Here is a 13,738-nt window from a genome sequence, read left to right on the forward strand (position 1 = left end):
CCGTACCCGCCGGGCAAGAATAGTCCGGCCCACCGACAACGGCCGCAACTCCGCCGACAGCCTGATTCAATGCATACCACAAATACTTCTAACCGAGGCACGCTGCCTAAGCGCCTACCTTCGGCCAGTCAACTGCCCAGGCGGTCCCTAGCCACCCAGGTTCCTAACACCTACTAAATTCTCAGGCTTAGATTACAAGCAGAATTTGAAGATGAACTTCAACTATGTGAGAACACGTACAAAGAAAGCGAGTGGGTTCATTTTCTCAGATTGTTACTTGTAGCTAGTCAGTCTCAACTGGAGAGGTTCCAGCAGACCTTTCCGCCTCCTCGCGTCGTTATTGAAAATGAAAATGAAGATTAATTGTTGTAAAAATAAATGTTGTATTGTCTTAAATAAATTATAAAAACTGCGCCATGCTTTTATTTAACTAAATATTTTCATTACTTTTAATTTTAAAATTTAATAATTATTACATTTATTTATTGGTTATTTATTAGATATTTATATAATTTATTTTTTACTTTTCAGTGCATTATATCTGAATATTATTGTTTGTTTATTAAGAGTAAAAAGTAAAAATATTTATTTTTACACCTGGAAGTTACATACGTGTACCAAATTTCAATCATTTTCATACGATAGTTCATGAGAAATGTAAATTTTCAACTAAATGCATGAATTTAGCGTATGGGTAGTGCGTGATGGCGTGGGGTTGAGTCATATCAAATTCCGACACCGTATTGTCATCGAAGTTACATACGTGAATCAAATTTCATTGATTTTCATACGGCAGTTCATGAGAAATAAAACTTTTCAGCAACATGCAAGAATTTAGCGTAGGGGTAGCGCGTTCGATGGGGAGTGGGGGTAGGCATATCCAAATTCTAACACCGCAGTATTGTACTGTCATCAAAGTTACACACGTGTAAATCAATGAAATCGTATGCAAATCAATGAAATTTGGTATTTCATTGATTTGCATACGATAGATCAAAAGATACAGCAGTTGCAAGATTTGATTATAAATAAAGCAAGTTAAATAAAAGCGTATAAAAACAAAAACAAATTGGTAAAACAAATCGAAAAACCTCAGCAACTAAACATAAAAGAAAATTTTATATATAAATAAGATATATTTAGGAAACTGGATGACGAATCTATGTTTCAAGAAAAATATAAAACCTAAAAGAAATCTCAAGTGGTTCGAAGAAAGAAGAAATAAACATGCAGGGATAGTGATGAAATATTGCAAAAATATAAACCATATTATGTAAACGTGGTTCAAAGATGGCTTGAACAAACAAAACATAAAGAAATTTAAAAAAATTAAAAACATATTTCTCCAGTAATTGTAACAGAAGTTTAATAAAAATACATTTTTAATACTGAAAAAACTACACACAATTCAATTTTTAATTTTGTTTCTAACATTAAAATGAAATATATTTCAACATGCTTGCACGTATACTCGTACATAGTTTATAAGAAAACAGAGAATCTATCATAAGAGAAATTTGGTCTAGAATTTTTAGATCTTAATATAATATAACAATTCGTTATAAAATTAAATATTTCGAATAAACTAAAATGCGCCAAAGAAAAATTTAAACAGAATCAGGAAAAGAAAATAACTTTTTTTTATAAAAATTGTTGCAATTGATGAGAAGAAAATGAATATTATTTAAAAACGATATTTATTTTTTAGCATATATATATATGTATATATTGTTAAAATATTTGTAGGCAGGAACAAAAAAATATATCCAAAAAAAAAGTTATTTTCCTAATTTTAATGATGTGAGAGTTAATAAACTCTCACATCATTAATTTATTTTTCAACAACTCCAAATTTGCTTTTATATTTTTTCTTTAGCATTTTAATTGGTTAATTATTAGAAAATTTTTAAATATTTATTTTTCAAAAATACATTACTTTAATTGAATAAGTTATCAAACTCTTTGTCTGGTTGTCCGATAATGAGTTTAGGCACTTGCCAAATTGAACAAAAAAAAATATATGCTTGAAAAAATGTTTAAATATTATTTATTATTTATAAAACTATTACATACATTTCCGAAACAAATCTTCAGGCACAATAAATCTCATAGTATTTTTCTTCTTTCCTTAATACTGAAATATTTTGTTTATACTTTTCATAGATACGTTGAAGTAATATAACACTGATTGGTTACAAATTAGTAGTTTTTTTAAATTTTAATTGTTTATACATTTCTTTTGAGTTGTCTATTAGTCTATAAGAATTAATGGACTTAAAAATGAGGATAAATAAGTGAAAACAGAATAACACACGAAAAAAGAAAAGAATATGTTAAGCGTATGATTCCAGAATGGATCCTCAAGAACTTTAAGTATAATGAAGAAGATAAAGGAATTTTGGGCAGGCCTTGAAAGAGATGATCAGAGTATATTATATAAGCTTTATGGAAGAGGACTGAAAAAAGCATAGAATTCTATCTGCAGTTGAAGAAGTAAACAAGTTTTACCATCCTATTAATTACAATATTATTTTAACTACAAAACTAGTAGTAGATAATTTAAAAACACATAAATAGTTTACTACATTGGTTACATCAAAATAAAAAAAAAGTAGATGTAAACGTTGTTTTGGTAAAATACTGGGTAATTCAAAAAGGACTTTGCAACCTTAAAAACATCAAAATTTATTGAGATAACTAACAGATTCGGTTGAGGTCTCATTTTATAGAAAAACACATCAAGTTTGTCATCCATCATTCGCTTTGGTTCAATAAGTTCAATATAACTTCAATTTGTAATGCGACATAAAGCTCACCTGAAGTCAATTTCATTCCAGACTGTTGTCAGCAAGTCGGGCGTTAGCTCTGAAGCTACGGCGTCAATTCGAAGTCTTAGTTCAACAAGATCAGCAAGCAAAGTGGTACATAAACCCGATCTTTTACGATATCATTTACGGTTGCCTCCTGGAAGAATAATCGTACAGTCTTTATTTGCTTAGGGTATAAAAAAACATTACGACTATCAGGAATGTTCTGAAAAGTTTCATGAGGGTTTTCGCTACCCTATACTTGGCAGTAATGGGTGTTCACTTTGACACCCATTGAAGTGAAACGTTGATTAATCACTAAAACCAAAACACGTAGCCAGCACGTTCGGCACAAGTAAAGGTGTTCATTTTTAACGAACTGGTCGTCAAATTCTGTACTATTGAACTACGCGAGTCAAAAGTTGATGTGTTTTTCTAAGAAATGAGATATCAATTCAAGCTGTAAGTTATCTAAATAAATTTTTATATGCTTTTAAATTTGTGAAGTGCTTTTTGAATCAACCGGTATAGAATTCCGGAAAAGTTTAATATAAAAAATAATAATTTTGAGGAAGTAAACTCATAACCAGAATTTTTAACCGTAAAAAAAGCTTCTAGAATGAAAAATAAATTCTATTCTGAAGAATTTCTTTCGGATTGGTAAAGCTTATATCTAAGAAAAAAGTCTGGAGTTTTTTTAAGCAGTAACGTAAATGATGAGTAAAGTCGGTTGCATTGTATCTTCGGAGAAAACTGGAAGTATAGTACTATATTCCCCCTAGAATAACATTATAAATATATTCCCTCTGGTAATATAATATTACATTATACGTACATAATTTTCTCTCTTGACACTAAAAAAAATTTCTTATAAACATTTACAAGTTTATGCGTTATTACATATTTGTATGAATTTTAATATTTTCAAGCAAGGAAATCTATTTAAATTTTAAAGTTGATTCATTCAAGGAAAAAACTGGGTGTCAGTAAGTGTCACTAATTTAATAACATCTAGCGATATATTTGTAACTTTTTTTTTTATGATATGTTATATTTAACTTTTAAATTAAACGAAGTATTTTCCCCAACTATGGATAACTAAATTTTTCAATGATTTTTATTTTAATTACTGTTACTATTTACGCTGTTTTTTACTTCCTTGTACGAAGTAAAGGAAGTATTGTGATCGCAAAAATTTTCAGTTTTTAGATTTCAACGAAAATATCCATTTTGACCATCCCCGAATCCATTTTTACTACTTTCGGTGTGACATCTGTACGTACGTATGTGTATGTATGTGCATACATACGTATCTTGCATAACTCAAAAACGATTAGCCGTAGGATGTTGAAAGTTTGGATTTAGGATTGTTGTAACATCTAGTTGTGCACCTCCACTTTTGATTGCAATAGACTGAACAAAGAAAGCCCAAAATCTAAAAATATTTGGATTTATAATTTATATTTATTTAAAAATTTTTCTTAACGGCAGGAAGCTCTCATTGAGAACCTTTCAACGATGTATCATTAAGTGGTTCATATTTTCATTGGGTCCAGAGTTTTAGCCAAACAATATTTTAATTAATGAAATATTTGAACCTTATAAGGGAAAGGCCACGTCGGTTCAAAAAGACTTCATCTCGTTTTTTTTTAACTTTATTTCTTTTTAATTATATTGGTTTATTAATAACTATTAACCTTTCATTTAAAAAAAAAGTTTTACAATAAATAATAAATTCAATAACAATAAATAAAAAAAATATCAGAAGTTATTAAAAAAATAAAATTGTATGCACTTTTCATTTTTAAAAAATGTGTATATGTAATTTAATAGGCGTACAAGTATGTCCTGTGGTGTCCATATCAGATTTGGTGAAACACCCGTTTATTCGTTTTTGATTTCATTTTCTTGATGGTTACATCCTAATAATATTTTTAAAAAAACTTTTTTAAAAATCATAATATTTTTAAAAATATTTTATATATTATACATACATTTATTTAAAGAGTAATAAATGGACGTTTACTCTAACCTAATATTTCAGGTAAGATTGTTGAATTAGTAATTATACAAATATTTGATGTAATAACTAATATTTTAGCAATTGTGTAATATTCCACTTTATTAAAGAACTAGGGAATCGTATTTCACTTTCAAATGAAATAACTTTAAATAAAGTGCAGCAAAAAATGTGTATATGTAATTTAATAGGCGTACAAGAAAGTCATTTGGTGTCCACATAAATTATTTTTTACAGTATAGTAAAATATATATAGTATAGTATCTCAATATTGGTTCCTTTCATATATCACTGCAAGAAAAAAGTACACTACATACACACAAAGGTCCGTATACAGATATTCACGTAGTCTTTTATCTCGTCTATCGTGTTGTTTTAAGAATTTTATGAACTTATTACAATAATTCTAAAAAAAAATTAAAGCTTTCCTATTTCATAAGAAACGATTTGCTACGAAGGTCATCTTTTTCTGATACAAAATTGTTTTATTCTGAATTATTTTTTTACAAATTGGAATTTTAACGTTAAGTAACTTTTAAAATTTCCATGATAAATCATTTTTTGAAATTGAACTAAAACAAGGAAAGAGTCACAGAATTTATATTAAAATCCTCTAAATAATTAAACGTAAAACAACGATTTTCTGAGATTTTAATAGTATAAAGAATTAAAATGGTAGTCATTTCAAAATTTGTAAATATAAAATTTTCATATTTTGGTATGAGGTAAAGCCAAACATCTATATTACATTTTATTAAAATATTTTAGTCAAGAGACATTAATTTTTATGAGAAACAGTGTTAAAATAAAACTGAAAACTTGCTGTTTATGAAAGTATGTTTCTAAAGATTAATTTCAATCACGTTAAAAAGGGCGGATCTTTATAATACACTAAGAACAGTCAATCTATATTATCGATAACGTACAGCTCAAATGGATTCCGTTGAAAAAGTAAAAAACACATAAAATCATAAACAATCTAAAACCCTTTGTTTGTATTAGCATTTAAATAAATATTTACTTAACGGATTTTAGAAAGAACATTATTAGAAGAAAATTTACAGTAACTGAAGAATATGATAATTTTTAAAATTAAATTTGTGCGTCGTAAACTATACAAACATTTTAGTTATTTAATAATTTGACTAAATTTATGGCATAATAACTCTTATCGTATTAAACCCACTGGGTTAGTCTAGTGGTAAACTCATCGTCGTAAATCAGCTGATTTCGGAGTCTAAGTTCTCAGGTTCAAATCCTAATAAAGGGTAGTTACTTTTATACGGATTTGAATACTAGATCCTGAATACCGGGTGTTCTTTGGTGATTGGGTTTCAATTAACCACACATCTGAGGAGTAGTTGACCTAAGTTTGTTCAAGACTACAAATTTTCAGCCGGAATTTGGGGTGACGCAAGTGGTCACCTTGGTAATGCCGCTCATCTCGGCGGACAAGCTTCGATGGACGACTTCGAATTGGGTGGGTGAATTCGAATTCGCCCGGTTCGCCTGCCGGATGATCAGGCCCACCTTTGATGAGTTATGTTTTCGGTGCTGAAAACCTGGTTACAGAACCAAATTGTGTCTTTGACCAGATCACAGCGGCCACTACTTTCCCTGTGGTGAGCCTGGCCACTTGCGAAAGAATTGTATGCAGGAGCCTCGGTGTCTCGCATGCAAATTGCACTGACTTGCGTCTGGAGGCCGTGAATGTAAGGCGACTTCGCCTAAGTCATGAATCCGCTGGAGTTTGCACAACGAAGCTGCGGTGTCTGTAGGGGAGAGCCCCATCCGAGAGCAGTGGAAGGCTCCGGCGTTCCATTACCAATGATCGGGTGGGGACTCCCTTGCAGACGCCATTGGGAGAATGCAAGACCATGGCCCAGGTGTGGGATCCTTCCGGGGGGTCTTCATTAGACGCAGTGCGTCAAGACCGAAGTCCCGGCGGACGAATTCCTTGGGGTTCCTCGCTAGAGGTACGGAATGGCACACAAGACCAAATCCTGACTACCTGGGTGGGGTTTAGCGTCCTACCGAGGTTGTTTAAGGCGAAGACACCCCTCGGAGCTGAGTTTATGCGTAAATGCGGATAAGCATCTCCAGCTCCGGGGAGGCGAGGAGATTACAGACGAAAAGAGAAGACTATAAATTTAGCAGTAGTTGCTAGTGACTTTAAATGCTTATGCGACTTTAAATAAAAGTATTAAAAAAAACTCATCAAAATATTTTATTAAAAAATACGAAAAAAAATTTGTACGCACGTTTTTCGTTTTATACACGTAGCAGGAACCAAATAAATGTTATGTAAAGTCAGTTCACGTTGCAAAACATTAATTTAATGATTTGTTCAAGAAAAAGGTGTAACTCAAAAAATAAAAATGTATAACTTTTAATTTTATTTTCATTTGGGTTTTATATATTTAGTTTAGTTTTTTCATTTAGATTACACTGTGCAGCCATAAGTTGCAGTTAATAAGTGGTTAAATTTGTTATGTCTTATTATTAATGAGTTATTTTAAAAATAAACTCATATATAAGATATGAATAAAATAAAACTTTTATTTTTACAGATAATCTACGTGACAAGAGATCCAAAAGATGCGGCTGTCTCTTATTACCATCATCACAGATTGTGGAACGGATATACTGGCAGCTATGAAACTTTTATGGAAGGTTTCCTAGAAGATAAATGTAAGTTTATTTCTTCTAAACTTTAAAGGACAAATTTAAATGATGATAAATAGTAGGAACGTAACCTAATATAAGAATAGGAAGGAAAAAATACTATGTATAAGTTCTATGCATATAAATTTCAATATTAAAATTACAGTGCATTTGCCAAATTAATTTTGTCATGCATATCATCTTCATCTCACTGAGTCATAAGGGTTGTTTGTTGTTCACTGCAACATATTAGGAATAATAATAAATATATGTATTACCTTTTTTAGTACTTAATATTAAAAAGTATTAAATATTTAATTTTTATTTATCATTGTAGGTTAAGAGAGTTAAAAATATATTTCTATTAACGAGCAACTGCCTTTAATTGTTTATTTTATTTTTTGGTAATAAATAAAAATTTATGAAAAAATAAATATTTTATTTAGATCAATACATATATTCATATACGCAATAAATATATCACGTAAAAAATGGGTAATTGTGTTACTATAAGGCTATAAAAAGGAAATACCTTTTCATTTGTCTCTACGGGAGTAGTTACACTCTTTTTAAAGGTGAATGAAATACAAGATATACAAGCAAAAAGTAAACACACATGATGAACTGATCGCTTGTATTCTTAATGCTGCTGCCCTCATCAAGGAACGCTAAAATATCATTAATTGGTGACAGAAAATGTAAGGAAACGAGTTGAAAAGTGCAAGGAGTGCAAGGGTTGATGATCTATGTGCCAAATTTACCGACCATCTAGGTCCAGTCCATTTATCAGTAAACTTTTCGTGAAATGTGTTACCTGTAAAGAATTGTCTTACTTCATTCGTGAAATGTGTTGGTGCTTCATCAGATTGATAGCAAATCCCAATTAGTTTCGTCAATGAGAAATTTTCAATCACTGTAAAAAAATTCATTGTTAAAAAAATTCAGATAATATCTTCCTGCGACTAGTTGTTCTAATATGAAAGAGCCTATTAATTGCAGGTGTTTTTATTTTTACAAATTAAAAACAGTTTTCTCTAAGTTTTGTTTGCAATACCAAACATCGTTAGTTTAAACTTATTTTTTCGTTATATAAAGTTTAGTAGAAAATAAATTTTAAAAAATCACCTTTCTTTTTAAAAAAAAAAACCGATATTGTTGAAATAGGTTAATAATATATATTTAGATAGAATGTAGTGATACTGTGTGAACAAGAATATGAAATAAACTGATAAAAATAATATTGCACAAGCTATTTTTATGGAAAGATATTATTCTCGCTAAGATATAAAAATCAGGAAAAGATCTTAAATAAAGTAAAGAGAGGATGTTCATAAGTTCACACGTACAATATTCTACTTTACTTTATTTATCAAGTAATTTCTTATAGGAAACGTAATTTATTACAGAAACTTAAGAAATAAAATCTAGTTAACATAGAACAAACACATATTATATATTTTTACCCCACTTGTTTCAAATTTTAAAATAAAATAAAAATGATAAAAAATAATTTAAAAAACTCAACAGCGTTGCTAGATATTTCCGGCTAATAACACGGGGATTGATTCTTCCAACTTTATTATCCAACGCTTCTCAGGCATTGTCTAAACTTTATTGGCATCAACGCACCATATATATTTGTCATTATGCTAAATTTTTATATTTTGATCTAACCATACCAAAGTTATGGGGGTCATTCAATAAGTAGACACAAATAGCTGTGGAGGCAAAACAGTTGGATGGCAAGAGGGTTATAATAATTTCAGAACAGTAAGTTGGTAACCCTGCAATGAGTTTTAATCAGATTACTGAGTAAAATTGTTTTTATTGTAACCTCAAAACTAAGTTTTACATAGCGAGTCCTTTCGAAATTTGCAAATTAGTTGAACACTATGCAGTGATCCGTACTTTGCTTTTCTAAAGTGAGAAGTTTTAATATTTAATTTGTACTAACCCCAAAAATGTTTACGAGTAGAAAAGTTTAAAGATATCGAGTCTTAATTTGAAGATCGGTCGTTCTGGACTTGCGATTAAAGTTTCAACTCCGACGTTTGACACTCGTATAGAAGACCGACGGATTACAATTATTGAGATAATAGCTGAAAAATTACAAGTAGGCCCTGATACAGTTCATAACAATATCACCACCAAGCTCAAATACTGTAAAACAAACGCAAAATGGGTTCCAAGAGAGTTGATAGATCACTATAAGGAGATGAAAGTTCGCATAAGAACAGAGCTACAAAAATATTAGCAGGACAGGAATGCTTTTTTGCACAATAGTCTAACATGATTGTGATGATTCTAACATGCATTTAGCAATATGAACCGTTACAAAAAAAACAGAGCAAAGAGTGGAAAGAATGGAGTTCACCCGTCAAGAAACATTTTAAACCCGACCATAAGAAAAAAAATCATGATGACAATTTTGTGGGATACAAAAGGCCAGGTTTTTGTTGATTTTCTAGATCAGCGAACAATAAACAACGCATAATTTTGTGACATGCTTATTGGCCGTGTTGCAAAAACTTCGTACATTTCAGCGCAAAGACATCATTCAGCTTAATTATTACGCCCGACCTTACACGGCTCAGGTAACTCGAGAAATCAGCGACAGATTGTATCGAGAAGTACTCCGATACAGTTCTGACTTGGTTCCACTGAACTTCCACTTGTTTGGTATACAAGTTACCAAACAACGTTACGTGGTATGAAGTATGGCAAAGACGACGTCAAAGAAAATGTGCTACACAGGTTCCGACATAAAGACAAAGGTATCTTTGTAGCAGGAATAAATAAGTTGATTCAGATGGGAGAATGTATTAACTTTGCTGGAAATTATGTTGAAAAGTAAAAAAAAGTCACATTTGTTAAATAGATCGTTTTAGCTCAGAAAAATTTGAGAAATTATTCAATTACGCTCCTATAAACTTTTATAAGCACGCTCGCGCATGCAAACACACACACACAATTTATTTGCACATATATTTTTTTTTAACTTAATTTAATTTTTTTAATTTTCTCGATGTTTCATGATTCCCTTTTTTAAAACAAAAGAATTAGATTAAAATAAGTTTTTTGCACTACCATACTTTTTCTCTCGTTATAGCACATATGTTACAATATAAATGTCAGGAAAGTAATACAATGTAAAATTAATTAAATTCACAAAAATCCTGGAATGCATCAATTTTTTTATTAGAAATAAAGGGCATTGTATTTTTATATTAAAAACCGAGTGGCAAATTTGAATTAATAAATGTAAAGATGAAATTATTTGAGTGAACTAAAAAAAAAGAATTGAAAATAAATAAAATGACGAATCATGCATATTTAATTTTATCAAGAAAATAAATTTTATTATCATCTATTCTGTTTTTAACTAGAAATATTTGTATTTAGTATTAATTTTAGTGCAAAATCAAGTAATTTTGCGTTATTTGAATAAAATCGGTTAACAAAGGCATAATTGTAAAAACAAAGAATTTGTTTCACTCCTTAGACTGATTTCCTTAAAATAAGTAGCGATCAAATCAGTTCCCTTAAATGATTATATTTACATTTACCAAAACAAAATTAGTAAGGTTGTTTATAACTCGGTTTTTACATGCACAGGATCTTTATAAAATCGATTGTTGCCATTCGTATCTACAACTTTATTTTTTTGCAAATTGTTAGCTTTTTCCCTTCGCATGGGGAGTTTATATTGAAGGACTTAAAATACTAAATAAAAACAAAAAACAACGTATAATCTTGTAGGTAGTAAGGTCCATTGTTAAATGAATATAAGGTAACAAATGAGTCAATCATAGATTGCTCCACTTCTTTAAGATGGATGAAAAAAAATTGAAAACTAATTCGTAGTGTAATTTAAATAATATTATCACACATTCCATTGCAGTACAATAAAAATTTATTTCTCTCTAACAACTTATTCTGTTTACATCAAAAGTATGAATTAATCAGTGAATAACGCACGAATGATGGTTCTTAAGCCGTTCAAATGCAGACAACTAATAATAGAAGTATACATTATCTCAGACACATTTAACAATATCTTTTTGTAACATTTCATATTCAAATGATTATGTATTTTATATTCAGTATTTTAGATATGCATTCAATAAAATCTCCCGTTGACGAAAGGGGATTCGGTAAAATTATATAAATAAAAACAAATAATTTGACCTATATCCTATGATCTATACGACCTATATATTGACCTACATATCATTCTTCTATAGCACTACATTTCAAAAGATTTTAATCTTTTCTTCTCAGGTATTCCGATCGTCCAAGTTTCACTTCCATATAAAGCTCTAAACATATACTTTCAAAAATCTTTTTCTGATGTTTAAATTAATTTTTTATGTAAGCAAATTATATTTCTGACGGAAAGCTGTGCCGGATGGAAGCTGTGAGGGTAGGCTGTGAAAGCCTGTGATATTCGGCATTTTATATCGCTCCTGCTTCGTCCATCTTTGGTAATTCTTATATTAGGTATATTAGGTAATTTTTATATTCAGCGGTCTATCTACTTTATTTTTAGTCGTACTACATTTCATTACTTTCGTTTTCTTCTTGTTTATTTTCTTGTGGTAGTTCTTGGGTAGGACTTCATCCGTGCCATTCATTGTTTCTTCTAAATTTTTTTTTATTCTCAGCTACAATTACTGTCATCAGAAAATCTTAGCATCTTCATCTTTTCACCTTGCACTGTTACCGCGGATCTAAACTTTCTTTAACATCATTAACTGCTATTCTATTTAAAGATTAAAAAGTAACGGGGATAGGGAATATCCTTGTCTGACTCCGTTTTTTATTGCTGCTTCTTTCTTATGCTCTTCGATTATTACTGTTGCAGTTTGGTTCCTGTCAATGTTAGCAATTGTTAGCTGCTATTGGCGCAAAGCGGACCAATGGTGGTGTGCCGGACGGCTGCACGCAATGCACTAACTATTCATTCGTTCGAATGATTTATACTTCTCGAATGATTTATTCGTCCGAAAAATTTATATTTCTCGAGTGATTCAATCATTGGAACGATGTATACCACTTAACACGAACGATTTATCTAAAATTATATTTTTGTTTTGGGGATAAAAAAGGAAAAAATTGGGGTTAGACCTCAGTTAAAATATCACAACTTACTAAACAATTAAAAATTTTCTGGATTTTGAAGCCTTTTGTTGTAAAAGTTTTTATTGTTAGTACGCTAAACTGATGAACGTTATTTAGTTACATTTGGCAAAAGCATTTAACAAAATCATTTGTAATGAAACATAAACCATGTAACATTATTGCAGCGGTCGTAGCCCCGGCTTTTTTTTCTAGTAAATAACCTGAAACATCTTTTATTAAATTTAATGTCTGTATAAATCAGAGAGATATCGATTGTCACTGTGTATATCGATAAATGTTTAAGTTAATATCGACTTTTCAGGCAGTTATAACGCGAGACCAATGTTTCATCATTTTGAACACGTTGTTATTTAAACATGTAAATTGTTGTTATGTAAATATGTAATTATTATAACTTGTAAACACTCCCGGGAAAAAAAATAAAATAAATTGTGAAGTATTCAGTTAGATGTTTTTGAGTTATTAGGTCACACACAAAACGCAGATTGTTTTTTATTTATACAGATTTAATAATTTAATTTTTCATTAAAATAAAAATAGGCGTTTCACCTAGTGTGATTTTGAAACAAACACCTTCAGAATGAAAAATTATAAACCTCTAAGATCTTCACCCTGGCAGTCAGTTTCAATATAACCTTCCTGCACTCGAGTGACATTATTAAAAACTGCATTTAAAAATAGATATACTACTATAATATTAAAGTATTAGAAACAATTGTAAAGGAATATGATATATTAATTAAAATTGTTATCATTGATAAAGTTTACTCTTCGTAACAATAATTATTATTATTTGGATGGCATGTCTGGAACAAGGAAGAAAGGCTTACTTCCTTCCCTTTTGTTTATGACAAAATAAATGGTTTATTTTGTATAAAATTACACATAAAAAAATAATATAAATGTCACAATATTACAAATTTAGAGAGGGAGTGGGAATGAAGAAGAAAGAGTATGTTACCGATTTGGTGTCAGAGGCAGATGTATTAGAAAGGTACAAATTAAACTTCTTCACTCAAGCGTATTTTCAAACTATTAATTTTCAGCAGGAGCTGCAAAAGAAAAGTGATTATAAACCTTACTTGTCGTTGCATCTACCAAAAAA

General features: G+C 30.1%; 1 protein-coding gene across 4 annotated transcripts in view; it reads left to right on the forward strand.

Moving 5' to 3' along the window:
* LOC142319069 (luciferin sulfotransferase-like) overlaps window positions 1-13,738 on the forward strand; it is a 359,044-nt gene that overhangs the window by 263,466 nt on the left and 81,840 nt on the right. For all 4 annotated transcript variants that reach the window (XM_075355929.1, XM_075355928.1, XM_075355927.1 and 1 more), the window contains one exon: window positions 7,398-7,518. In XM_075355929.1, the coding sequence (XP_075212044.1) occupies window positions 7,398-7,518 (121 nt within the window). The remainder of the gene's footprint in view (window positions 1-7,397; window positions 7,519-13,738) is intronic.

This window comes from Lycorma delicatula, chromosome 2 (assembly GCF_047948215.1).
Source record: "Lycorma delicatula isolate Av1 chromosome 2, ASM4794821v1, whole genome shotgun sequence".
NCBI lineage: Eukaryota > Metazoa > Arthropoda > Insecta > Hemiptera > Fulgoridae > Lycorma > Lycorma delicatula.